Consider the following 25,973-nt stretch of genomic DNA (forward strand, 5'->3'; position numbering starts at 1 on the left):
TACTTTCTTCCAGGGCTGGCTCACAGCCTAGCCCAAGCCAGGGTCCATTAACACATTCTCCTGGGTTCCCTCTAAACATACAACCTAGCAAGTATTTCCTGACTGTAATTCAGGTGTCTCCTACCTGCCAGTCTTCCCACACCGGCTCTAAAGCTCTAAGTTGGAGACACACCACTTCCCTGGTCCTCTGTATCGGACCTCTTGCTTGCTCACTCTCTCTCTCTCTCTCCTTGTACCTGGAGATGGAGCATCTGTATCAGGGCCTCCTGCTCTCTCTTTCTCCTTGGGACCTCTGTATTTCGACCTCCCTGATCTGTACTGCCTGAGGGCTTTTAGCTCCCTCCTGGCCTGAGCCCTGCCCTTCTGACAGGTTCAGCCTCTGCTGTCTAGCGCCACCTGCTGCCAGGTGGTTGAACCAAGTCAGCTTCAGCCTCTGTCTTGGCAGATTAGTGCCATGTGCCAAAAGGGAGCTAAACTGCATCAGTGAGGGAGTGATTCTTGCCCTTACACTACTCACTCCCTCACAGGTGATTAGTGTATCTGGGTTTATTATTATTATTATTTGTTACATTTGTATCCCACATTTTCCCACATATTTGCAGGCTCAATGTGGCTTACATAATACCGTGAAGGTTTGGACAAGTTTGGACAAGTTCCTGGAGGAAAAGTCCATAATCTGTTATTGAGATGGACATAAGGGAAGCCAGTGCTTGTTCTGGGATTGGTAGCATGGAATGGTGCTACTATTTGGATTTCTGCCAAGTACTTGTGTCCTGGATTGGCCACTTGGAAACAGGAAACTGGGCTAGATGGATCATTGGTCTGACCCAGCATGGCTATTCTTACGTTTTATATATAATATATAAATTGCCTTGGTTGTACCACAGAAAGGTAGAATATCAAGAAGCTTAAAAACATAAACATAGGCAGATTACAAATCTAATACATAAGAATACAAAATCATACAAAACAAATACAGTCTCACAAAATAAAACATAAATATATGTGTGCTATATACTTATGTACTTCTTTGAACCTGTTCGTTTGGGCAGTAGGTTGGAGTGTGTAAATAGCACAAATACTTTTGCAAATTCTACATATGTGTACTGTATTCCTTCCTCATCCTAAACACATCCCCAACAAGCACCTCTTTAATCTGGATAAAATGTATATTCTATTTTTTTCTCTAGAGGTTTTTTTTCCCCTGTATGGGCCTTGAGAGTGGGTACATCCAGTTCTAGAGAAAGCAGAGGAACCATTTTGACTAGCAAAATTTGAATATAGTTGCAAAGGAAACAATGAAAACAAAACACTGTAGGCAGGATAGATGGTAGCATCAAAAAATCTTGGAGAGGGCACTAAGATCGTGGCTTCCAGCTTCCACACTCCATTGCTGGGGCCCTCTACTGGTGATTTAGTACATCACAGACAGACCAAGTGGCCTCACAAATGGCTGAGGTGAAAGATGGAATGCAGATGGCCTCAAAAAAGCACACAGATGCACTTTGGAAAGGTTATTAGGAAGAGGATAACAGTGTATGATAGAGGAACTTATAGTGAGGGAGAGAGGCCACTTTTACACAAGCAACCTGGATAGATTCACAAAGAAAAAGTCAGCGGAGCAGAATGATAAACATGGTGCATCCAAAATGGAAAAGAAGGAACATTCCTGAGAGAAGAATTTCCAAAGAATATGTGGTTGGAAGACCATGGCACACATTTTCTCTCATTGTAGAGGAAATCTGGTCTAATAGAGCAAAGATATGCTATTGGATGAGAATGTTTCATTTGGTTTAGTTTTCTGAACTTATAATATTGTCTCTCGAATACATGGCACAATGAAACGGTTTACAATCAAAAGGTTAACAAAATAAAATACAGAAAGAAACAAGAAGAAAAAAAAAATCTGCAACTACAACAAAGAGATGTCAATAATCAGAAGATAAGGGAGACAGAAAGAGATAGTCAGCGGACACATCGACTATCTCTTCAGCCCAGGGAAGTGCATCTCCATGTCTCAAAGGCCTGGGAGAAAAGACATATTTTGAGGGTAACTTTAAATAAGAATGGTTAGACTTAGACCTTAAGGGTGGGGGTTGCAAATTCCAAAATGCTGGAGCAAAATAACTGAAAACAGTTTGTTGGGTATCTTGTATGTAATCTGGGTGGAAGAGGGTATCACAAGCTGACTGACATGCTGAGGATGAAGTGGTCAACTAGAGCTGTAGGGAACCAGTAATTTGGAAAAGTAAACACATATACCAGGATGTAGTGTCCTAGGAACAAGAAAGAGGACTTTAAAGTGAATTCTATAGGGTTCTTAGAAGAGGGGGGAAACCTGGCCAACATGGTCAACTCCAGCAAGATGTTGTACTAATTGAAGACGATGAATCTGAATAAGAGTAGTGGTAGGATAAAACAAGGTTTGAAAACAATCTTACAACTTAATCTTTCACTAGCATTGTTTAGTTGGGGCTTTTTTGTGCCTAAGCCTCAGGAAGCCTTGGTGTATCATTTGCTCACAAAGAGTATTGATGGACTGGAAACAGGAATTAGCACCAACAGTGCAAGAAAGGTCCGACAGTGCAGTCAAATTAATGAATGCAGAAAGAGTTGCTTGCAGGGCCAGGTTATCCGCTAATAATTTCAATAGAAGCTATGGGATATGTAGGGGAGGAGGGGGGCAAGGGAGACTGCTCTAAGAAATAACAGGGGACCATTTTCAGAGACATGGAGGGGCATTTTCGATATGACGTCTAAATCTGACTTTGGACATTTTGCTGAGAAGATCCAAAAATCAAGTAGTGAAAATGACCTTTTGCAAACTAGAAAAATGTTTATCTTCTTTCTTTGAAAATGACCACGTTGTTGTGCTTAGTACGTCTATCTTTTTGGACCATTGTCAAAAACAAACCGTCCAAGTGCAAAATGCACAAAATCGAGCCATTGGGACGTAGAAGGAGCCAGCTTTTCTAGTAGACTGGCCACACAGGTATCCCAGCAGAACAGGGGGGAACCCTAAGGGGCACTGAAGTGAACTTCACATAAAAGGTTCTAGGTACATCTCACCGTTACCCCCTTTTATTGTATGGTGAGTCCTTCCAAACCTACCAAAAACCTACTGTATCCAGCTGTACACCACTACAATAGCCCTTATGGCTGCATGTGTCACCTATATGTGGGTACAGTAGGTTTTAGGGGGTTTTTTGGGGGGGGGGGCTGTCACTTTCCACCACAAGTGTAATAGAGTGGATTATGGGCCTGGGTCACCTTCTCTGCACTGCACTGACCACTAGGCTATTTCAGGAACCTGTTTGCTGCTCTAATAGGACTGGCCATAACATCTGAGGCTGTCATAGAGGCTGGTATGTACTGAACATTTACATCCTTGTGGGTTGGGAGGGGGTTAGTGACCACTGAAGGACTAAGGGGGGTGTCATTCCTTTATTCCTGCAGTGGTCAGCTGGTCCTTTAGGGTACTTGTTTGTGGCTTATTCATTAATAAAACAGGTCTAGACCAAAACGTCCAGCTTATAACCCTGGATGTCTCTGTTTTGTTTCATTATGGCAGAAAAGCATCCAAGTGTTAGGAACACTTAGATCTTGCCCTTAACATGCCCCTGACACGCTTCCCTGTAATCTGAACACACTTCTGATGGACTTCATAGAAAAACATCTAAACATTGGTCTTGAAAATACCAATGTGGATGTATTTGTGAGAAAACTGTGCAAATGCAGATTCATGCCACTTTTTTTTGACATTTTTCTCTTTTGAAAATGAGCCCCAAAGTCTAGCTTACCTTCCGGATGTGACAGGAGAACAGGACTGCACTGTAAAGGTCCTTTCTCTTCAGATCCTGAAGAACCCGGGTGAACTGTTTGAGTATCTGGGGATTCTCCTTCACCTGAAATGAACCACAGGGGGAAAAAAAACCAATCAGTTTTCCAAATCTCTTTTTCATTTTTTCACCTGACAGTTTCCTCCTGGTTCTTGAAGGCTTCCGTTTCACAGGGCCAGCCCTATCATTGAATGCTTGAGTTTTTCCACATATAACTTCATTTTTCAATTCTTACTGACACATGCAAAAGAAATCCTTCAACAAGTCTCTGGACATGGTCCCGCAACCCTCTGTGGCTGCCCCCACAAGTTCAGCTGGAACAAGGGCTGTGATCCTGTGCCATTAGCCTTCATGTACAACTTTCTGGTGATTTCCTCTCTCTCCCACTTTTATATCTCCTCTCATCATATTCAGACTAGTCATTGCAGAGATGGTCCTTGGCCACACACCAGGACTCCTTCTGGAATCCCGCAATACTGGCTGAAAGATCTGGTCACTTGTTGTCACAACTGCACAAAGACTATTGGGCTCATTTTCGAAAGTAAAGGACGCCCATCTTTCGACATAAATCGGAAGATGGGCGTCCTTCTCACAGGGTCGTCTAAATCGGTATAATCAAAAGCCGATTTTGGAAGTCCCCAACTGCTTTCCGTTGCAGGGATGGCCAAAGTTCAAGGGGGCATTTTGCAGGCTTAGTGAAGGCAGGACTTGGGAGTGCCTAACACTAGGACGTCCTCGACCCATAATGGAAAAAAAAGGACGTCCCTGACGAGCACTTGGACGACTTTAACTGGTCAAGTTTTTCTCACAACCAAGGCACAAAAAGGTGCCAGAAATGATCATGACCACCAGAGAGAATCGGGGATGACCTCCTATTAATCCCCCAGTGGTCACTAACCCCCTCCCACCCTCAAAAAATATCTTTCAAAATATTTTGTGCCAGCCTCTATGCCAGTCTCAGATGTCATACTCAGGTCCATGATGCCGTATGCAGGTCGCTGGAGCAGTTTCAATGGGTGCAGTGCACTTCAGGCAGGCGGACCCAGGCCCCCCCCCCCCCACCTGTTATGTTTGTGGAAGAAACAGCGAACCCTCCAAAACCTGCCACAAACCCACTGTACCCACATCTAGGTACCCCCTTCACCCGTAAGGGCTATGGTAGTGGTGTAAAGTTGGGGGTAGTGGGTTTTAGGGGGGGTTGGGGGGCTCAGCACATAAGGTAAGGGAGCTATGTACCTGGGAGCAATTTCTGAAGTCCACTACAGGCCCCCTAGGGTGCCCGGTCAGTGTCCTGGCATGTGAGGGGGACCAGTGCACTACAAATGCTGGCTCCTCCCACGACCAAAGGGCTTGCATTTGGTCGTTTCTGAGATGGGTGTCCTTGGTTTCCATTATCACCAAAAATCAGAAACGACCAAGTCTAGGGATGACCATCTCTAAGGATGACCAAAATTTCAAGATTTGGACGTCCCTGACCGTATTATAGAAAAGAAAGTTGGACGTCCATCTTGTTTCGATAATACGGGTTTCGCCGCCCCTGCATCGGGATGTTTTGCGAGGACGTCCTCATCAAAACTTGGATGTCCCTTTCGATTTTGCCCCTCCATGTGAGTCTCTTTCAATTGAAATGAAGCTCTGGAATGAGGGGGCATAGGATAAAGGTGAGAGGGGACAGATTCAGAAGTAACCTGAGGAAATACTTCTTCACATAAAGGATGGTGAATTCAAACAAGTCTGCACCCAAACAGCAAGATTGTACACAACCAATGCCCTTCCTATAAAACTATATCCAACCCAGAACCATCCAGTGATTGCACCAGTATAGATCTGAGACTTGTAGAGGGTACTGTGTGAATGACCCCTGTCCTTCTTTACCTACCTATTCTCTTTTTATTATTCTGCTATACTTAACTTTCATTGTCTTTATCAATATTCTGTAACCCCTATTACTATGCAGGGGCGTATCTGGAATCCAGCGGTAGGGGGGCCAGAGCCAGAGAGGGGGGGCACATTTTTGCCTCCCTTCCCCCCCCCCCCGCCGCCACCGCCTCCCTCCACCCCCCTCTCCGCCGTCAACCCTCCCCCACTGCTTACTTTTGCTGGCGGGGGGCCCCAACCCCCGCCAGCCGAGGTCCGACCTGCAGTCTTCATATTTCGTCTTCCTCCGTGGCCATGCTGCAAGGAAGTAACGCTGCAGTGCTGCTTCGTTGAATCCAGTTCGGAGTCTGACGTCGCAGCACGTTGTACGCGCGTACAACGTGCTGCGACGTCAGACTCCGAACTGGATCCAGCGAATTAGCACTGCAGCGTTACTTCCTTGCAGCATGGCCACGGAGGAAGACGAAATATGAAGAGTGCGGGTCAGACCTCGGCTGGCGGGGGTTGGGGCCCCCCGCCAGCAAAAGTAAGCAGCGGGGGAGGGTTGACGGCGGGGAGGGGGGCCAGGGCAAAATCTGCGGGGGCCCAGGCCCCTGTGGCCCCACGCAGATACGCCCCTGTTACTATGTAAGCCGCATTGAACCTGCTTTGAGTGGGAAAGCGCGGGGTACAAATGTAATAATAATAACAATGAAGCTTGCCCAGATAAAACTGTAGTAGAACTGTATGAGTGTGGGCATGAGGAAAGCTTGCACTGCTGCTGCTCATGCTAAACCTGTTCAGTGGAGGGTATTCTGTGTGGGGGACAGTGTGTGTGTATAGGAGAGACAGAGAGAGAGAGAAAGAGGGGAAATTTTGCACTGCTGCTGCCTATGATGTACCTGTTCTGTGATGAGACAGTGTGTGTATGAGGAAAGCTTGCACCATTGCATGGATGTGGGGAGATTTCAGCCCTTTGAACTACATAAGTACATAAGAATTGCCAATCTAATGACACTGCAGGCCATGGGGTAGCCAGGTTGGAATCATTAGGCTGCAACTCCCAAGAAAGCAACTAGGTCAGTACCAGCAGATGGGCAGTGACATGGTATCCATTTAGTAAGAGTGGTTTTGGTAGCTGTTCAGCTTAGTAATAAAACGTTGGATTACTGGGTATTGGATTAAGTTCAAGATGGTAACGCACTGAAAATAGGAAGAAAACAAAATATTTATGTACATAAGTATTGCCACACTGGGACAGACCAAAGGTCCATCAAGCCCAGCATCCTGTTTCCAACAGTGGCCAATCCAGGTCACAAATACCTGGCAAGATCCCAAAAAAATCTCACTATATTTTATGCTGCTTATCCTAGAAATAAGCAGTGGATTTTCCCCAAGTCAATTTAATAATGGTCTATGGACTTTTCCTTTAGGAAGCCTCCAGACCCTTTTTAAACCCCGCTAAGCTAACTGCCTTTACCACATTCTCTGGCAACGAATTCCAGAGTTTAATTACACGTTGAGTGAAGAAAATTTTTCTCCGATCCTTATTAAATTTACTACTCTGTAGCTTCATCGCATGCCCCCTAGCCCTAGTATTTTTGGAAAGAGTAAACAAACAATTCATGTCTACCCGTTTCACTCCACTCATTATTTTATAGACCTCAGCCATCTCTTCTCCAAGCTGAAGAGCCCTAGACACCTCAGCCTTTCCAATTCAGAATATTTTGTAAAAGTGCAGAGATCGAGCAGGGCAGGACACAGGCTGTGAGGGGCCCTAACCTGCTCCTCCGTGGTTGGGAGCTTTACAAGATACAAACATACATATGCACTCCCTTACAGTTACTCTTGCACACATCTATGGATGCTCCCACAGATCAGTGTATATAGACACATATGCCTATACAAGCTGACACAGGCAAATAAAAGAGCAGGGTGAAAGGCAGATTGTTCAGGGTTGATAGAGAGACCTCTCTGGGGATAAACAGTCACTTGTTTGAGAGTTGATGGCCCAGGAACTGACAAGGAAGGCAAGATTTCCATCCAAAAGCTGGGGGGGGGGGGGGAGCAGTTGGGAGAGGGAGCTGGCGGGCGCAAGGCCACCTGCTCCATCTCTCAATCACAGCCAGGAAATCCACAGGCGATTATTGAATGAGCAGCACTTACATGCCAAAGTCAGGGCTTTATCCCCTGCTTTCTTCAGCATACCCCCCCCCCCCATATGATTTAATTAATGATGATTATCCACATAAGATGATCTCAATTCCTAGCTGCAGTATAAAAACTGCTCTTCATAATCTCTTCCCTTCCACAGCAGTCCAGGAGCACATCAAGGTTCTTAGAGGGAATATCCAGACTGAAGGTTTACCTAATGCCTCCACATGACACCCTAATCTACTCCTGACTTTGCCCCCTTCCATAAAGGTACATGACGCTGTTAGGGGTCCTTTTACTAAGGTGCGCTGAAAAATGGCTTGCGGTAGTGTAGACATGGGTTTTGGGCGCGTGCCAATCCGTTTTTCAGCGCGCCTGCAAAAAAGCCCTTTTTCGATTTTTGCCGAAAATGGATGTGTGGCAAAATGAAAACTGCCGTGCATCCACTTTGGGTCTGAGACCTTACTGCCAGCCATTGACCTAGCGGTAAAGTCTCATGTGGTAACCGGGCGGTAATGACCTATTCGTACCAAATGCCACTTGGCGCACGTAGCTGACATGCGCCAGAAAATAAAAAAACTTTTTTTTGGGTGCACATCTGCTATGCACTCCAAAAATGAAATTACCGCAAGGGTCACGCGGTAGCCGTACGGTAACTCCATTTTGGTGCGCGTTGGGCATGCATAGACGTTTACACGGCTTAGTAAAAGGGTCCCTTATTTTCCAAAGCTGAACAGAACCACAGGGAGAAAACCAGGACTGGCTCCAGCTGTCCTTGAGTAAAAAAGAAACAACTCCAGCTCTGTGAATCTGCCTGTGTCCTCTGTGCCAGCGTTCAGGATGATGTTGACCCCACTGCTCCAGATGATGTCTCACTAATCAGTCACCTTACTTTCTGACTCTTCCTACTTTCCTATCCATCTATATGTTACAACTTTGCCTTAACCTTCACTATCAATTATAATGTTCTATTACATATTGTGTTGACATTGCAAATAGTATACCATGTCATACTGTTAGTATTGTTAGTTGAATATTTTTACTGCTGTAACTGCCTATTGCTCATGTTTGATCTATTCTTACTGTACACCGCCTTGAGTGAATTCCTTCAAAAAGGTGCTAAATAAATCCTAATAAATAAATAATGACCTATACATCATCACCTCCTTTTTCTAAAAGAATTCTACCTCTCCCTATACATCCTGGCATGAGTTAAGAGGAATGCTAGGGTGGATAGGGAAAGGTGTAAACAGCAGGAAAAAGAGGTGATAACCCCATTGTACAAGTTGTTGGCATCATCACCTAGAAAATTGTGTCCAACTCTGAAGGCTCTACCTGCCAAAGGATATATCACCATCATGGAGTATCAATTGCGGAGTACACCAGGGTTCACATCTCTCACCCATATTATTTAATCTGATGATGATCCCCCTTGCTCTTGCCCTATACAAGCATAATCTTAATCCTTTTCTGTATGCGGATGATGTCACCATTTACATACCGTTCAACTCTAATACAACAGAAATCACTGTTGCAATAAAGACTAGTTTAAGCTTAATGGATGCCTGGACATCGGCATTCAAACTCAACAAGGAAAAAACTCACTGTCTTATTCTCTCTTCTCACCACAAAACAAACCTCCCTTCATCCAAAAAAACCCCGGAACATACTCTCCCAATATCGGACAAACTGAAGATCCTTGGAATTACTATTGACACCAACCTAACCCTGGAGAGCCAAGCCTCTGCCACCATGAAGAAAATGTTCCATGCAATGTGGAAACTCAAACGGATCAAACAATTCTTTCCAAAGGAAACTTTCCGTAACATAATTCAAACAATAGTACCATCACATGTTGACTACTGTAATGCCGTATATGCGGGATGCCAAGAAGAGATCTTAAGGAAACTCCAGACCGTGCAGAACATGGCAGCTAGACTCATTTTCGGAAAGACAAGATTCGAAAGTGCTAAACCCCTACGCAAAATACTGCACTCGCTACCAATCAAGGAATGAATAGCCTTCAAAATTTGCACTCTGGTCCACAAAATAAACCATGGTCTGGCCCCAACCTACATGACCGAACTTATCGACTTACCAACTAGAAACATCATCGAATCATCAAGAACGTTTCTAAACCTGCATTACACATACTGTAAAGGACTAAAATACAAATCAACATATATGCATCCAGGTTTTCCTACATTTGCACCCAGCTCTGGAACGCTTTACCTAGAAACATTAGAACTGTGAACACCTATCTAAAATTTCGAAAAGACCTCAAGACTCGCCTCTTCCGGAAAGCCTACCCAGCAGACCCGAACTAATTCATGAACAATGCATCACATCTTTCGATCTAAGAAATGAACAATACCCTTCCACATAATCCAATTACTTCAAACTGTACGAATTTTACCACTCCAGTTATATTTAAGTATACTTCTACCCTTATCCTACTCTGTATTGCTCACTAGAAGCTGTAGTCCCATCCCCGGAGACTTATCAGCCTCATTGGGATTACTTCTCTCTATATGCTACTATATATTCATCCCAGAGTTGTATTCTCTTTTCTGGAACCTTATCAGCTTCCTTGCACATATTCCCGGAGTTGGTACTCTTCTCTCCGGAACCTGTAAGCCACATTGAGCCTACTGATATGCGGGAAAATGTGGGATACAAATATAATAAATAAATATAGACAGAAATCAGATTCTGCAAAGTACTTTTTAAAAGGCGAGATGTAAGGACCTAAACAGTAAGCCCTAGAGGAGCTGAGGAATACGAGCAACATTCAAACTCTTCAAGCATTTTGCAGCAGAAAGAAAACTATAGAAGATGAGGTCACCCTAAGAGGAAGCTAGACTCAGATATTAAATTTAATTTATTCATTTGATATAACATCCATAAAAAGCAATATTCTTAAAACTCTATAAAGTACTATAGACCATATAAAACAGACAATATAAAATAGAGACTTCCTGGAATTCCCTTCCCAAGCGATTATGTCAAACAACTGCCTATTTTGTATTTCACAAATTGCTAAAATCTCACTTGGTAAGATCATCTCTCACTGACAAAAGCAACTGATTCACTGTATAGTCTTCAAGACTATACACTGCATTGCATTCACACAAGTTTCTGAAAAATATTTAAGGTAACCTGGACATGTTGTCGATTGTTCTACTTGATTGTGAGCCACACTGAACCCGAACTTGTTTGGTATAATGTGGGGTGCAAATATCATAAACAACATAAATAAAAAAAATAAAATAAAACAGAGATTACAATGTCTAAGTACATATAACAGCTACTCTATATTAGAAACATAGAAACATGATGGCAGATAAAGACCATATGACCCATCCAATCTGCCCATCCTCTGTAACCCCCAATTCTACCTTTCCTAAGCGATCCCACATGCCTATCCCATGCCTTTTAAAATTCTGGAACAGTCCCAGACTCCACCACCTCCATCGGGAGGCCATTCCACGCCTCCACCACCCTTTCTGTGAAATAATCCTTAGGTTACTCCTAAGCCTATTCCCTCTTAACTTTGTCATATGCCCCTCATTCCAGAGCTCTCCTTCATTTGAAAAAGGCTGTCTTCCTGTACATAAATGCCACTTAGGGACAGAGAGAACACACAAATGATTCCTAATAGAAGAGCCTGTCCTGAACACTAAGCCCATCTCTGACAGTCAAGAGGAATAGCCTGCATTAGTGTCAAAGGCCATCCTAAAAAGCCACAGGGTCAATATGCAGCCCGCAGCAGTCAGCGGTTTTTATGCCGCTTACATTCACAGGCTGATCTGAGCTCAGATGTTCAACGCTAGGCCATGTCTGGGTATGGGCATAGAATATCTGGGTTATACTGGTCACCTGGAAGCTAATCATGTACTGACTGATATTCAGACTGGTGCATGGTTAGTGTGGTGGATACAGTTAGGACAGCCCTTTTCTTTCCTAACTTTGGGGCTCTTTTACTAAGAAGCGGTATGTCCAATACAGGCTTACTGATCGGCAATCCAGAAGTACTGACAAAGGGGACCTTTTACTAAGCTGCGGTAAAAAGGGTTCCATGCTAGCAGTGTGGGCCGTTTTTGCCGCTCACTGAGGCCCTTTTTACCACAGCAGATAAAAAGGCCGAAAAAAGACATGACCATGCGGTAAGATTGCTCTTACCACATGGCCATGTGGGAAAGGGGGGAACACTTACTGTCGCCCATTGAGGTGGCGGTAAGGGCTCCCACGCTAACCCAGCAGTAAACAGGTAGCTCGTGGAACTGCCTAATTACAGTTGGGTAACTCCCAGTGGAAAATAATTATTGAATATTTCTGCTAGCGCAGGAAATGTTGTGCATTGGAGGTAGAACTACTCACAGGCTCCTGCATTGGGCCAGCAGTTAACCAGTTAATGGACTGAATATTGCCACTAACTGTTTATGCAATGGCTCGGCCCATGCTCCACCCACAGAGTGTCCTGGCACTAACCAAACAGCACCATGGCAGTCAGAACTGACATTCAGTGGCACTGCCTGATTAAGTGCCACTGAATATTGGCGGATAGCCAACAGGGCCACTGAGAGACTGAGACAGGCCCGAGGTAGGGCTGCCGTGTAGCCAGACCACAAAAATTGAGGGGGCAGGAATCCAAAGTGTGTGTGGGGGGGGGGGGGGCACATTTTGCCTCACCTCCCTGTCCCCCACCACAACTCCACATTTCTTGGCTGGCGGGGGTTCCCAAGCCTTCCTCCAGCACTGTTCTCTGCCTTGCGCGATGTGAGGGAAAAGCAGCCGCAGGGCAGGCAATGCAGTGGAGAACAGCGCTGGAGGAAGGCTTCTGCTGGCGAGGCTTGGGGATCCCCGCTAGCCAAACCAAAGGCCCCGAAGCCCTGTGTCTGCTCCTCCCCAGCCTCTAACGGAGGCCCAGCATCGGAGTTTTCTCTCTCCTGCTTCTGTCGGGACGCAATCACTCAGGTCCCATCAGGAGCAGGAGCAAGACAGACCCCGGTGCCGGGCCCCCCTTGGAGGCTGGGGCTTGGGGAATCTTGCCCCCCCCTGCCCCCCCTCTCAGCAGCCCTGACGGCCAACTCAGCGAGGTTTAACCATAAGCCATTATTAAAATGGACTTGGGGAAAATCCACTGCTTATTTCTACTATAAGCAGCATAAAATGTATTGTACTGTTTTGGGATCTTGCCAGGTACTTGGAAACAGGATGCTGGGAATGATGGACCTTCGGTCTGTCCCAGTATGGCAATACTTATGTACTTATGGAATCATCTCTAACTACCTAGGCCCTATTCTGGTAGTGCCAGGGCGATCCAGAGGAGGTGGAGCTGGGTACCACAAATTATAGGAGCCAGCTCTGTGTGTATGAGTGAGTGCTGAGCTCCCATAATATTGAGCAAACTCCTTCACTGAGTCCAGGGAGAGGCCATTGGTATATGTATTGTATCATTTTTAAATGCTGGTGTCCATGTTGAATTGGATTTGATTTATTAAAACTTAATTGATCGCTTTTCCTCAAAAAAGATAACAAAGTGATGTACAAATTCAATAAGATAAATTAAAAGAGTAAAGGAACGCCAAGTTTATAAATAAAAAGAAAAGACATGTAAGAGTGAGAAAAGGAAAGAGAAGGAAAAGACAGACAGATAGAAAGAAAGGGAGGCTGCAGGGCTAGTGGATCCCAGGAGGGCCATCTGGACCTAATGAATGGAGAAGGCCATGTTGCCAATATTCAGCCTTATAATGGCCCAAATATCAATGGCACTCAGCTAATCTACACCTGAATATTGAGCACTGTTTTTAAAAAAATGTATTTACATATTAAAAAATTTACAGCCCACACTATCCTACCACTCTAGGCAGGTTACAAAATAAACATATAGAAAAGAAACATACAAACCTATAAACAAAAACAAATTAAAACACAGTAAAAATCAATTAAAAAACATTAAAAGCCATCAAGATGGAAAAGCTTTCAAAAATAAATAGTGTTTCAACTGCTTTCTGAACTGAGTTTACAGAGCTAGTCTGGCAAATTTCAGCAGGAAGTGAATTCCATATAGTGGAACCGTCTACATAAATAATTGAGGAGTGGAATTCATTAAGTTTGATATGATGAGACAATGGAACATCTAACAGCAATCTGTCAGCTAACCAAAGGCAACCTGCTGGAGAATAAGGGAAATTCAATAAACGGTGCCTAAAGTGAAGTGCCAGGATGATCCGCACGCTAAGCTGGTATTCTTTAAAGGGTGCTCTACTACTACTACTACTATTTAACATTTCTAGAGCGCTACAAAGTGTACGCAGCGCTGTACAAACACAGAAGAAAGACAGTCCCTGCTCAAAGAGCTTACAATCTAATAGACAAAAAGTAAAGCATTTAAATTTAAAATATTTAAGCAGTCAAGCACAAGAGAACAGTCACAGAAGGACAGAAGATGTTGAAGGGTGGTCAGTGTGATTAGGTGTAACTCTGGTTGGAGTAGTGCGAGAAGGTGATAGAAGAATAGAAATGGGTGAGGTAAAGTAATGAGTGGGTTGATAGGGAGGTTATATAAGACATGTCACTCTAGGGGTGGGTGGGTAGGATTAAGTCTAAAGCAGGAGAAGGTATTCTCTGCAGCCTATCTGTGAGATGGAAAATGCTCTCTGAAGCTGCTGCTATAAGTTGTTAGTTTTCTCTCCCTGAAAGAGATCCAAGCCACACCCACGAAGTTCAAACTGTCAGTGGGGAGGGTGAGGGGAGGAAATGGCAGTGCTTGATGAAAAAGAGAGCTCAGTTTGATAGGAGATATACTATAGGATGTCATTCTGAGGCCAGGCTAAGTCTAAAGCAGGAGAAGGTATTCTCTGCAGCCTATCTGTGAGATGGAAAATGCTCTCTGAAGCTGCTGCTATAAGTTGTTAGTTTTCTCTCCCTGAAAGAGATCCAAGCCACACCCACGAAGTTCAAACTGTCAGTGGGGACGGTGAGGGGAGGAAATGGCAGTGCTTGATGAAAAAGAGAGCTCAGTTTGATAGGAGATATACTATAGGATGTCATTCTGAGGCCAGGCTAAGTCTAAAGCAGGAGAAGGTATTCTCTGCAGCCTATCTGTGAGATGGAAAATGCTCTGTGTGGAACATTTCATATCTAACTTGAGCGTGAGCATTTACGCCTGCCAAAGGCTGGTGCCCACCTAATTGCAATTAGGTGCGCAAATGCAGGTAGTCTATAAAATTATGCCGAAATTCTGGGAACACCCCGACTCACCCATGCGCCTCCCATGGCCACACCTCTTTTGTTTGTTTGTTACTATGAAATTTAGGTGCACGTGATATAACATAGGTCAGCAGTTCCCAAACTGTGCACCATGGCACCCTGGTGCACTGCTGCAAACTCTAAGGGGTGCTGCGACGCATCACTCCCTACTTTCTCCTCCCACAGGTCCAGCATCTGCCACTTCCTGCTTCTTCCCCCCACCGTTGCTGCAGTGCTTGCAGCTCACAGTTTTGGGCATCCGTGATTCACACAGGCACTGCAGGGACACCGCTCTGCCGCGTCCGTCCCTCACAACAGGAAGTTGCATCAGAAAGGACCGGACGCAGCAGACTGGGAAGGCACTGGAGTGCCTGTGTGAATCATGGATGGCCCAAAAATGTAAGCTGCAACAACTGCAGCGGCGGCGGGGGAAGTAGAAGGAATTGGCAGTGATCCTGGACTTGCAGAAAGGAAGGTAGGAGCGATGCTGGATTTGGGGAAGATGTGCTGGTGTGAGAGGAGAGGGCTGCAGGAAAAGGGAAACGGAGATCTATGAGATGGGGGGGGGGGGATCCTGGACCTGCAGGAAGGAAGGTAGGAGCGATGCTGGATTTGGGGAAGATGTGCTGGTGTGAGAGGAGAGGGCTGCAGGAAAAGGGAAACGGAGATCTATGTGACGGGGGGGGGGGGGGGAATCCTGGACCTGCAGGAAGGAAGGTAGGAGCGATGCTGGATTTAGGGAAGGTGTGCTGGTGTGAGAGGAGAGGGCTGCAGGAAAAGGGAAATGGAGATCTATGTGGCGGGGGTGTGTGGAGACCCATGTGGCCGGGCCAGGAGGGGGGGTGCAGAGACCTATGTAACTGGGCCAGGGGTGTTTGCCACGGAGACCCATATTGCCAGTGGGGGGTGCCAGGAACCAAAAAAGTTTGGGAACCCCTAGAATAGGGCATAGGGCAGATCTGCATGTAAATCCTAATTACCGCCAATTAAGTGCTTGTTAACACCATTTACTGATTGTTAGTGTCTAATTAGCTAATTAGTTTGTTTGTGGATCTGTGTCTAAATTTGCACACTCAACTTTGGGCAACCTTTACTGAATTCCTTTCTAAATTCTTAGGGTATCGGCTAGTACTGAATATCAGGGTACAGAATTAAATGCCACGGTCAACATTTGAATTCAACACTGACCACAGTGATTAAATACCAGAGAGGGGCATTGGGGGCTAGATTCTAAGTATATTTCTGTCAGTTGGTTTTCAGGTGTTCATACAATAAACAAACATATGCTGTTTTATTCCTTTTAAGAGCCCTGGGAGTGTGACAGAGTGTTCTTCTTATTTTGAAAGTCTGGAGAAAATTTTATATGACTAATTAGGGAGCGAGGCAAGCAGCCAAAATTATATTTTGAGAACAAAGCCTGATTACCTTCAGGATTGAGACAGGCATGACAGATGTCTGCCTCAGCAGTGGGAAATTTCTACCTCTCAACATCTAAAAACTTCTTATAGAGTGTTATTTTACTGGAAGAAAACCAGGCTGTGCCTGAATTCTACCTAAACTCCAGGGATCATTCTAGAAACTGCTTTCAAAAAGAAGGTTCTGAACTCCATTCTTCCCCCTTTGGGCACTCATCAGTTTGCTCATTCACATTTGGTATTAAATTCTCGTCTGATTTCAGCTTTACCTTGCGGTTGTTAAAAGTAAATCACAGCTTTATCAAACTTATATGGTTTATGGTTTTCTGAAACTAAGGTGGCTTACAAAACTGCTACATATATAATCAAACAGAAAATTTAGACAGTACAAATAATTAAAACGACACCAAATCATCTACTTGGCTAGAAATTCATCTAGGAGCGCTCCAGGGTTTGGTTCTTTAACATATATATTATCTTTGTTTAAGCTTCTAAAAGGTTTGGGAGTATATTACCGGTTTATGCCAACGACATACAGTTCTTTTTTCCTATTGAAAAATGTGTTACGGAGGCATTTGATTGCCTGTGTCTTTTTTTTGTCAACAGTGAAGAGCTGGATATCGGCCAATAGACTAAAACTTAGTGGCTAAGACTCAAATAATGATTTTGTCAGATAGATCTGATTTACCTTTTCCAAGGTTCAATGATTTTTTATTTATTTTATTTTATTTATTAGGATTTATTTACCGCCCTTTTGAAAGAATTCACTCAAGGTCGTGTACAGTAAGAATAAATCAAACATAAGCAATAGACAATTACAGCAGTAAGAATATTCAAATAACAATACAAAGTATGGCATTGTATACTACTTACGTCAACACAATATGTAATAGAACATTTAAATAGACAGTGTAGTGACTGATGTTAAATGGGAAATGAAATATCTCACGGTACTCCTGGACTCTTCTTTGTCTTTTTCAGGCCATGTCCAGAGCCTGGTCAGAAGAATTTTCTTTAGAATAAAGCTTTTGAGTGGATTAAGGGCCTATCTATCAGAGGATAACTTTAGGTCCATTATTTTTGCTGACCTTCTCAATGCTTCTCTAGAGTTGGGAGTGGCCCGGAAGACTGGAGAAGAGCAGATGTGGACCCCCTCCATAAAAACGGAAGTACGGAAGGGGTTGGGAAGTACAGGCTGGTAAGACTGACTTCTGTAGTAAGTAAATTTATGGAAATGCTTTTAAAACAGAGAATAATAAAGTTTTTTTAATCCAATGGATTACAGGACCCGAAGCAACCTGGTTTCACTAGAGGCAGGTCTTGTCAGACAAATCTGATTAATTTCTTTGACTGGGTGACCAGAGAGTTGGATTGAGAGAAAGCACTAGATGTTGTGTTTACATTTTAGCAAAGCCTTTGACATGGTTCCACATAGACGACTAATAAATAAACTGAGTGTCCTAGGTATGAGCCCTAAAGCGTACACCGCTCTGGACAAGGGTGGTATATAAATGCTAATAAATGAGAAATGAGAACTGGTTGAGTGGAAGGCGACCGAGGGTAGTGGTAAATGGAGCTCATTCTGAGGAAAAGGATGTTTACTTGTGGTGTGCTGCAAGGTTCGGTTTTTGGGCTGGTTCTTTTTAACAATTTTTGTAGCAATATTGCTGAAGGGCTGTCTGGTAAGGTTTGCCTCTTTGCGGATGATACCAAAATCTGCAATAGGGTAAACACCCCTGATGTTGTGGATAACATGAGGAAGGACATGGCAAAGTCAGAGGAATGGTCTGGAATTTGGCAGCTTAGATTTAAAGCTAAAAAATGCAGGGTCCAGCATTTGTGCTGCAAAAACCCGAGGGAACGGTATAGTTTAGGGGGTGGAGAACCTTTGTGCATGAAAGAGGAGCAGGACTTGGGTATGATCATATGTGATGATCTTAAGGTGGCTAAACAGGTAGAAAAGGCGATGGTGAAAGCTAGAAGGATGCTTGGCTGCATAGGGAGAGGAATGGCCAGTAGGAAAAAGAAGGTGATGATGCCCATGTATAAGACTTTGGTGAGACCTCAATCAGAATATTGTGTACAATTCTGTAGACCGCACCTTCAAAAGGATATAAACAGCATGGAGGTGGTCCAGAGGGTGGCTACTAAAATGGTCAGGGGTCTTTCTCATAAAGCGTATGGGGACAGACTTAAAGATCTCAATATGTATACTTAGGAAGAAAGGCGGGAGAGGGAAGATATGATAGAGACATTTAAATAATTATGCGGCATAAATGCACAGGAGGCGAGTTTCTTTAATTGAAAAGAAGCTCTGGAATGAGAGAGCATAGGACAAAGGTGAAAGGGCATAGACTCAGAAGTAATCTGAGGAAATACTTCTTCATGGAAAGGGCGGTGAATTTGTGGAATGGCCTCCCGGTGGATGTGGTGGAGATGAAAGCAGTACCTGAATTCAAGAGAGCTTGGGACAAGTACATAGGATTTCTAAGGAAGTGAAAGGGAGAATAGATGACATGGATGGGCAGACTAGATAGGCCACATGATCTTTATCTACCTACATTTTTCTCTGTTTTTATGTTTCTATGTTTTTCAACCTAGTCCTCAGGGTACACACAATGAATCAGATTTTCAGGATATCCACAATGAATATGCAAGATATACATTGTGAAAACCAGACTGGCTGGGTTTGTCCTGAGGATGGATTGAGAACCCCTGTCCTAAGGAAAGGACAATCTTCAGTATAACAGGAATCCTCGACCCCCATCCCCCTCCCTAGCTGACCATTTCAAAGGCATATCTTTTCCTGTATGTACTGCTCACCATTGACAGGTAGTCCCGCTCCCAGGCACGCTGGTAGCCTACATCATTCCGCAGTCCTTGCAGGACTTCCATAGCAGCCACCTTAGCCTTGATCTGTGCCATGTCAGATGGAGGGATGTTCTTCACGATCTGCCTGGCTCTCCATCTATAAGAGAAACAAAGAGGTGAGTGGGAGATTTCAGGAGAGACCTATCTCGTAGGCAAGGCCAGCATCACTTACACACTGAGATGTGGTGGCACAGCCAGAAAGAGGAATTGCACAATGAATAATTTATGTATCCCGGCAAAAGGTTATCCCTGGATGTACCAGTGATTTACATATCAAAGTCAGCCTTGGACAGCCCAACTTATTCTTCCATGATAAACACATCTTCCCCTATAGAGCCTCCTAAAGTTTTGTTGTGTACATTTGGACTTCCTAAATAACTCTTGCAGGACTCATTCCTATGGCATGCACCTCTATACTCAACAGGACCCAATAACTATTAAGATAGATATAGAACACATGGAGGGGCATTTTCGACCGGGGACGTCCATCTCTAAGGGCGCCCATCTCCGAGTACGGCGCCGGGAAGGGGCGGGGCCAACCGTATTATCGAATGAGATGGGCGTCCATCTTTTGTTTCGATAATATGGTTGGGGGCGCCCAAATCTCAACATTTAGGTCAACAATAGAGATGGGCGCCCTCGGTTTTCCCCGATAATGGAAACCGATGGCGCCCATCTCAAAAACAAACAAATCCAAGGCATTTGGTCATGGGAGGGGCCAGGATTCGTAGTGCACTGGTCCCCTTCACATGCCAGGTCACCAACTGCGCACCCTAGGGGGCACTACAGTGGACTTCGCAAATTGGTCCCAGGTGCATAGCTCCCTTACCTTAGGTGCTGAGCCCCCCAACCCCCCCCCGAAAACCACTCCCCACAACTATACACCACTACCATAGCCCTAAGGGGTGAAGGGGGGCACCTACATGTGGGTACAGTGGGTTTCGGGTGGGTTTTGAAGGGCTCCCGTTTTCCACCACAAGTGTAACAGGTAGGGGCGCATGGACCTGGGTCCACCTGTCTGAAGTCCACTGCACCCATTAAAACTGCTCCAGAGACCTGTATACTGCTGCGATGGACCTGAGTATGACATTTGAGGCTGGCATAGAGGCTGGCAAAAAAAGTTTTGAAAGTTGTTTTTTTGAGGGTGGGAGGGGGTTAGTGACCACTGGGGGAGTCAGGGGAGGTGATCCCCGATTCCCTCCGGTGGTCATCTGGTCAGTTCGGGCACTTTTTTGGGACTTGGACCTGAAAAAAAAGGGACCAAATAAAATGGACCAAATTCTCGCTAGGGACTCCCTTCTTTTTTCCATTATCAGCCAAGGGTGCCCATCTCTTAAGCACGCCCTGGCACGCCCCTGTCCCACCTTCGCTACCCTTCCGACATGCCCCCAGGAACTTTGGCCATCCCGGCAATGGAAAGCAGTTGGGGACGGCCAAAATCGGCTTTTGATTATGCCGATTCTGGCGCCCCTGAGAGAAGGGCGCCCATCTCCCAATTTGTGTCGAAAGATGAGCGCCCTTCTCTTTCGAAAATGAGCTGGATTGTGTTCAGTTTTGGAGGCTGTATCTTGCTAAAGATATAAAAAGACTGGAAGTGGTGCAAAGAAAACCTACAAAAATGGTATGAGATTTGCGTTGCAAACCGTGCAAAGACAGACTTGCTGACCTGAACATGTATACCTTAGAGGAAAGGAGAAACAGGGGTGACATGATACAGACGTTCAAATATTTGAAAAGTGTTAATCTGCAAACAAACCTTTTTCGGAGATGGGAAGGCGGTAGAACTAGAGGACATGAATTGAGATTGAAGGGGGGCAGACTCAGGAGTAAAGTCAGGAAGTATTTTTTCACAGAGAGGGTGGTGGATATGTAGAATGCCCTCCTGCGGGAGGTGCTGGAGATGAAAACAGTAATGGAATTCAAACATGCATGGGATAAATACAAAGGAATCCTGTTTAGAAGGAATGGATCTACAGAGTCTTAACGGAGATTAGGTGGTGATGCCAGTAATTGGGAAGCAAAACTGGTGCTGGGCAGACTTCTATGGTCTACGTCCTGATCGTGACTGAATAAATATGGATGGGCTGGAGTGTAAATTTTAAGGGGTTTCGACGTTAGCTTCAGAACTTAGTACAAGAACAGTGCTGGGCAGACTTCTATGGTCTGTGCCCTGAGAATGGCATGGACAAATCTAACTTGGGTATAAAGTATCACATACCATGTAAAATGAGTTTATCTTGTTGGGCAGACTGGATGGACCATACAGGTCTTTATCTGCCATCATTTACTATATTAGTATATGTTATACCCAAAGAAATACAAGAAGAGATTGTGATCTAAATCTATATGTTAATAAATGAATGGATTTATCTATCAAGACTCTATTAATAAAACTGTACTGATCAGAACTCTGTTTTTTGACAGCCTGTGCGAGGGAACCACAACTGGGGGTGAGGCATGAAAATGCAAGAATCAGCCAAGCTAAGGGGGATTAGGAGCATATAAGCATATGGGAATACTTTCATAAATGGGTGCCTATCAGGCTCATTTTCGAAAGAGATGGACGTCCAAAAAGTGACATAAATCAGCATTTGGACGTCCATCTCACAGAAACATCCAAATCGGTATAATCAAAACCTCATTTTGGACATATTTCTCCGAAGTCCGTCAGAAGGATGTCCAAATCTCAAGGTGGTATATCAGGGGCCTGTTCAGGGCAGGACTTGGGCGTTCCTAAGACTTGGATGTCTTTTTTCAGCCATAATGGAACAAAGCAAAAACGTCCAGCACTAAAACTTCAACGTTTTGAGCTAGACTTGTTTTTATTATGAATAAAGCACATAAAGGTGCCCCAAATGACCAGATGACCTCCCCTTATTCCCCCAGTGGTCACTAACCCCCCTCCCACCCCCCAAAAGTGTGTTGAAGAACATGACTTGCCAGCCTCAGATGTCATACTCAGGTCCATGACAGCAGCATGCATGTCCCTGGAGTAGTTTAGTAGTAGGTGCAGTGCACTTCAGACAGGTGGACCCAGGCGCATACCCCCATTACCTGTTATACTTGTGGAGGAAACTGTGAGCCCTCTAAAACTCACCAGAAACACAGTGTACCCACATATAGATGCCCCCTTCACCCGTAAGGGCTATTGTAGTGGTGTACAGTTGGGGGTAGTGGGTTTTGGGGGGGCTCAGCACACAAGGTAAGAGAGCAATGGTGAGATGTGTACCTGGGAGCATTTTATGAAGTCCACTGCAGTGCCCCCTAGGGTGCCCTATTGCTGTCCTGGGATGTCAGGGGGACCAGTCTACTAAAAATGCTGGCTCCTCCTACTTCCCAATGGCTTGACATTGGAAGTTTTACACTTGGACTTTTTTTTTTTTTTCAAAAATGGCCGAAAATCAAAGACATCCAAATTGCAAAACGTCCAAATCACAGGACGTCCATGGTATTTTTGAACACAAAGAATGGAGAGAGTAGTGACTGAGAAGAAGGTAATTTTCGAAAAAGTTGGATGTCCATCTTTATTGAAAATGACCTTCTTCCCGGTTCGGAATTTGGACATCTTTGTAAAACGTCCAAATTCTGACAGACGTTTCTTTCGAAAATGCCCCTCTTTGTGATATATACCAAAATGAACCTAGTTCATACATTAATAAAACAGGATCTTACAATGACGCCTAGTAGCACACAAATAGTCATGCACAAATTGCACTACCTTTATAAAGATGCACCTGTTTGTGTGTACTCTGTGGGGATAGGTTTTAAAAATAATTTTCAAACATAAATGGTCTGTTATACAATTCTAACCGGTATAAACGTACCCGTGATGACGTGCAGAGGGTAGATTTTAGGTGAAGGGTGGGCAGAGTTTGTAAGTACATGCATAGATTATAATCTACACTACTTTACGCATATACTTAAATAATTTAGATATGGATATTACGGCAGGTGTAACTGTCTGCACCTGTACTGTAGATGTGATTCCTTCTGTAGTATTTTATAATGACATATACGTACCAATCTGCATTGTAAAAAAATCCCAGCTAAGTAGGCACCTACTTGTCATCTTAAATGAAGTGTCCCCTTACCCTCCATCCCCCTGATATTCAAAGCTATTTAACTAGCCAGACATAGCCACTGACAGGTTAAATAGCATATCGGCACCTAACTGCAGATATTCAGTGGGAGATAACTGGTTATCTCCCTGTGATATTGTGAATGAGGGTTGAGGGTAGGTCTCCAAACAACACAGCTAGACAAGGTTGCAAAATTAAGGTAAGCACTTTATTGACTTACACGTGAGGACTGTTACCTCAGGGTCAGAAACAAAAGGCAAAGTCTCAGTTCAGAGGGGAAAGTCTTGATAAGGGGCTGAGACTGACAAGGCCCAAACACAGTCTGTAGAGTTCTTTCTCACTCTCTCTCTCTCTGGGTCAGCCAGGCCTCAGAAACGGGCTCATAAGTATCCAACTGAAAGTTTGGTTTACCCCAGCCTGATCATAGTAGCTAGATGTATGTAGTGAAGACGTATGCTCAGACTTCATTTCATCTATCCCCTAGGCCTCCTCAACCTCATTCTGGCCCTGCCTTTTAGAATTTCTGGTTCCTGTCCTTTCGGCTCCACACCTCCCATCACACTTCCTCTCTGGGCGGGACTAAGTGTTTTAAGGTGGCTCGCAGTACATGAGGGATCATTCTTAATGGTGACTCCTCATGCTCCTGCTAAATATCCGCAGTTAGCAGCTAGCACTATAACGTGCGACATAGCCAGTTAGGCGCGAATATTCAGCACTTAACCGGCTATGTTCAGCGGTTAAGGTAGGCCCCCATAAATAGCAGGCCTATCTTTAACTGCTAAAGAGCTAACTGGTTGATGCTGAATATAGACTTAACCGGTTAATTTTTTACATAGTAACATAGTACGTGACAGCAGATAAAGACCTGAATGGTCCATCCAGTCTGCCCAACAGTCACATTCATTATCAATTCAAGATTTAAATCAACAATGAATGTGATATTATATACTTGATCATGGTCTTTCTTTGGTGTTTCTGGGACATAGACATTCGCCTGGCTCTGTCCTTATGTTCCAACTACTGGAGTTATCAGGCAGTACTGACTGCCGCTGGCATTAAACCCAGATATGCTCCTTGTACTGGAGACCTCCTCTTTGGAGAAAAAGTAAAAGTGATAGTTGACTGATTAAAGATCATTGTTCTACACTTCAGCACCTCTCAGCAGTTCAGCATTCTGCTTGGACCTCCTTTGCTAGGTGTATTTCTTTCAACCAATATTGACATGGCTATTATTAACACAAAAGATTCTATTACACAATAAGGTCAATGACCCATTGCCCTATAGCCAGGACAAAGATAAAGGGCTCAGCCTAAATAAGTGGCTTCCACTCAATCTAAGCAACAGCCTTCTTTTTGACTATACTCTGAGCCTCCACTCCCTGCAGAATACTCATCCTGCCCTGCCTATGGTAGAGGTGGTGGTGGGGGGGACACAACATCTGAATAGCTGCTGAACCACACTAAAATTACAATATATAGATCAGTAACTGTATTTTTCACATATGTAACATGCTGTGAAGATGAGGCTATTGTGAGGATGAAGCTCCCACCTCAGGATGCCACGTCCCTCTTTCACTCAGGGTGAGCTGGTTCTCAGTATGCAGATTTTATGCAACTTATTCTACTACCCCTTTCTGCTCAGGGGGACCTGCTTCTCAAAGGCAAACACAGTCAGGTCTCACCAACAGGATACTCTCTTACAAATCTTTTATTCCCCCTTCCTGGGGCACACTTCTTCCAGCTTAAAACACTTTTACAAGCTTAAACAGTCCTTCCAGCTTAAACATTTCTTCCTAGTCAGTTCAATCTTCCAGCTTAAGCACCTGGACACTCAGTCCTTCCTTGTAACATGAACACCCCAGTCCTTCCTTGTAACCCGGACACCCAGTCCGTCCTTGTAACACACAGTTCTTATACCTGGCACTCTAGGGCCTTCTTACCCCAGCCAGCTTCCTTGCTTTGCACACAGTTCACCACCAGTCCAAAGGGCTCAGCCAGTACTTCACATGGGGGCCTCCTGCTTCAGCTACCAGCTCTCTTCTTCCGCTGCTAGCTCTCCTCTCCCCCTCACCACTCAGGTGGGGTGTTAAGTGTTTAACGGCCAAACAGGACTCAGCCCATAACCTGCTGCACCTGTTTCCACCTCCAGGACTCTCCCCGGTCCTAGCGACCTCCAGCTATACCTCCCCTTACTGGCTCCCTTCAGCGACTCACCCAGCCCTTCTCCCTGGACATTTTAGGGGAACAGCGCCCTCTAGGGGCCTAACCAGGGTAGGACAGCCTCTCCCTTCTCACAATGCATTTATGACTGGAATAGCATTAAGGAGTCGTTGTGCATGAAGCCACAAGAATAGTAAAACTAAATAAGAACAAATTTTTTTTAAATGGAAATGAAATTAATTTCACATCGCAAACAACCTTTCCCAGTCTTTTGCACACCACTGTGCTATTCTGCAGTATCTATACCACTTTTAACATCTGGACCTTCAAACCTCCTCTATTTG

General features: G+C 44.5%; 1 protein-coding gene across 1 annotated transcript in view; it reads right to left on the reverse strand.

The window, feature by feature from the left end:
* MYO1G (myosin IG) overlaps positions 1-25,973 on the reverse strand; it is a 367,932-nt gene that overhangs the window by 75,727 nt on the left and 266,232 nt on the right. Inside the window, exons 18-19 of the mRNA XM_030196702.1 lie at positions 19,343-19,487; positions 3,801-3,905 (exon numbers count right to left, since the gene is read on the reverse strand). Coding sequence (XP_030052562.1) covers positions 3,801-3,905; positions 19,343-19,487 — 250 coding nt within the window. The remainder of the gene's footprint in view (positions 1-3,800; positions 3,906-19,342; positions 19,488-25,973) is intronic.

Source organism: Microcaecilia unicolor, chromosome 1 (genome assembly GCF_901765095.1).
Source record: "Microcaecilia unicolor chromosome 1, aMicUni1.1, whole genome shotgun sequence".
In the NCBI taxonomy this organism is placed as follows: Eukaryota; Metazoa; Chordata; class Amphibia; order Gymnophiona; family Siphonopidae; genus Microcaecilia; species Microcaecilia unicolor.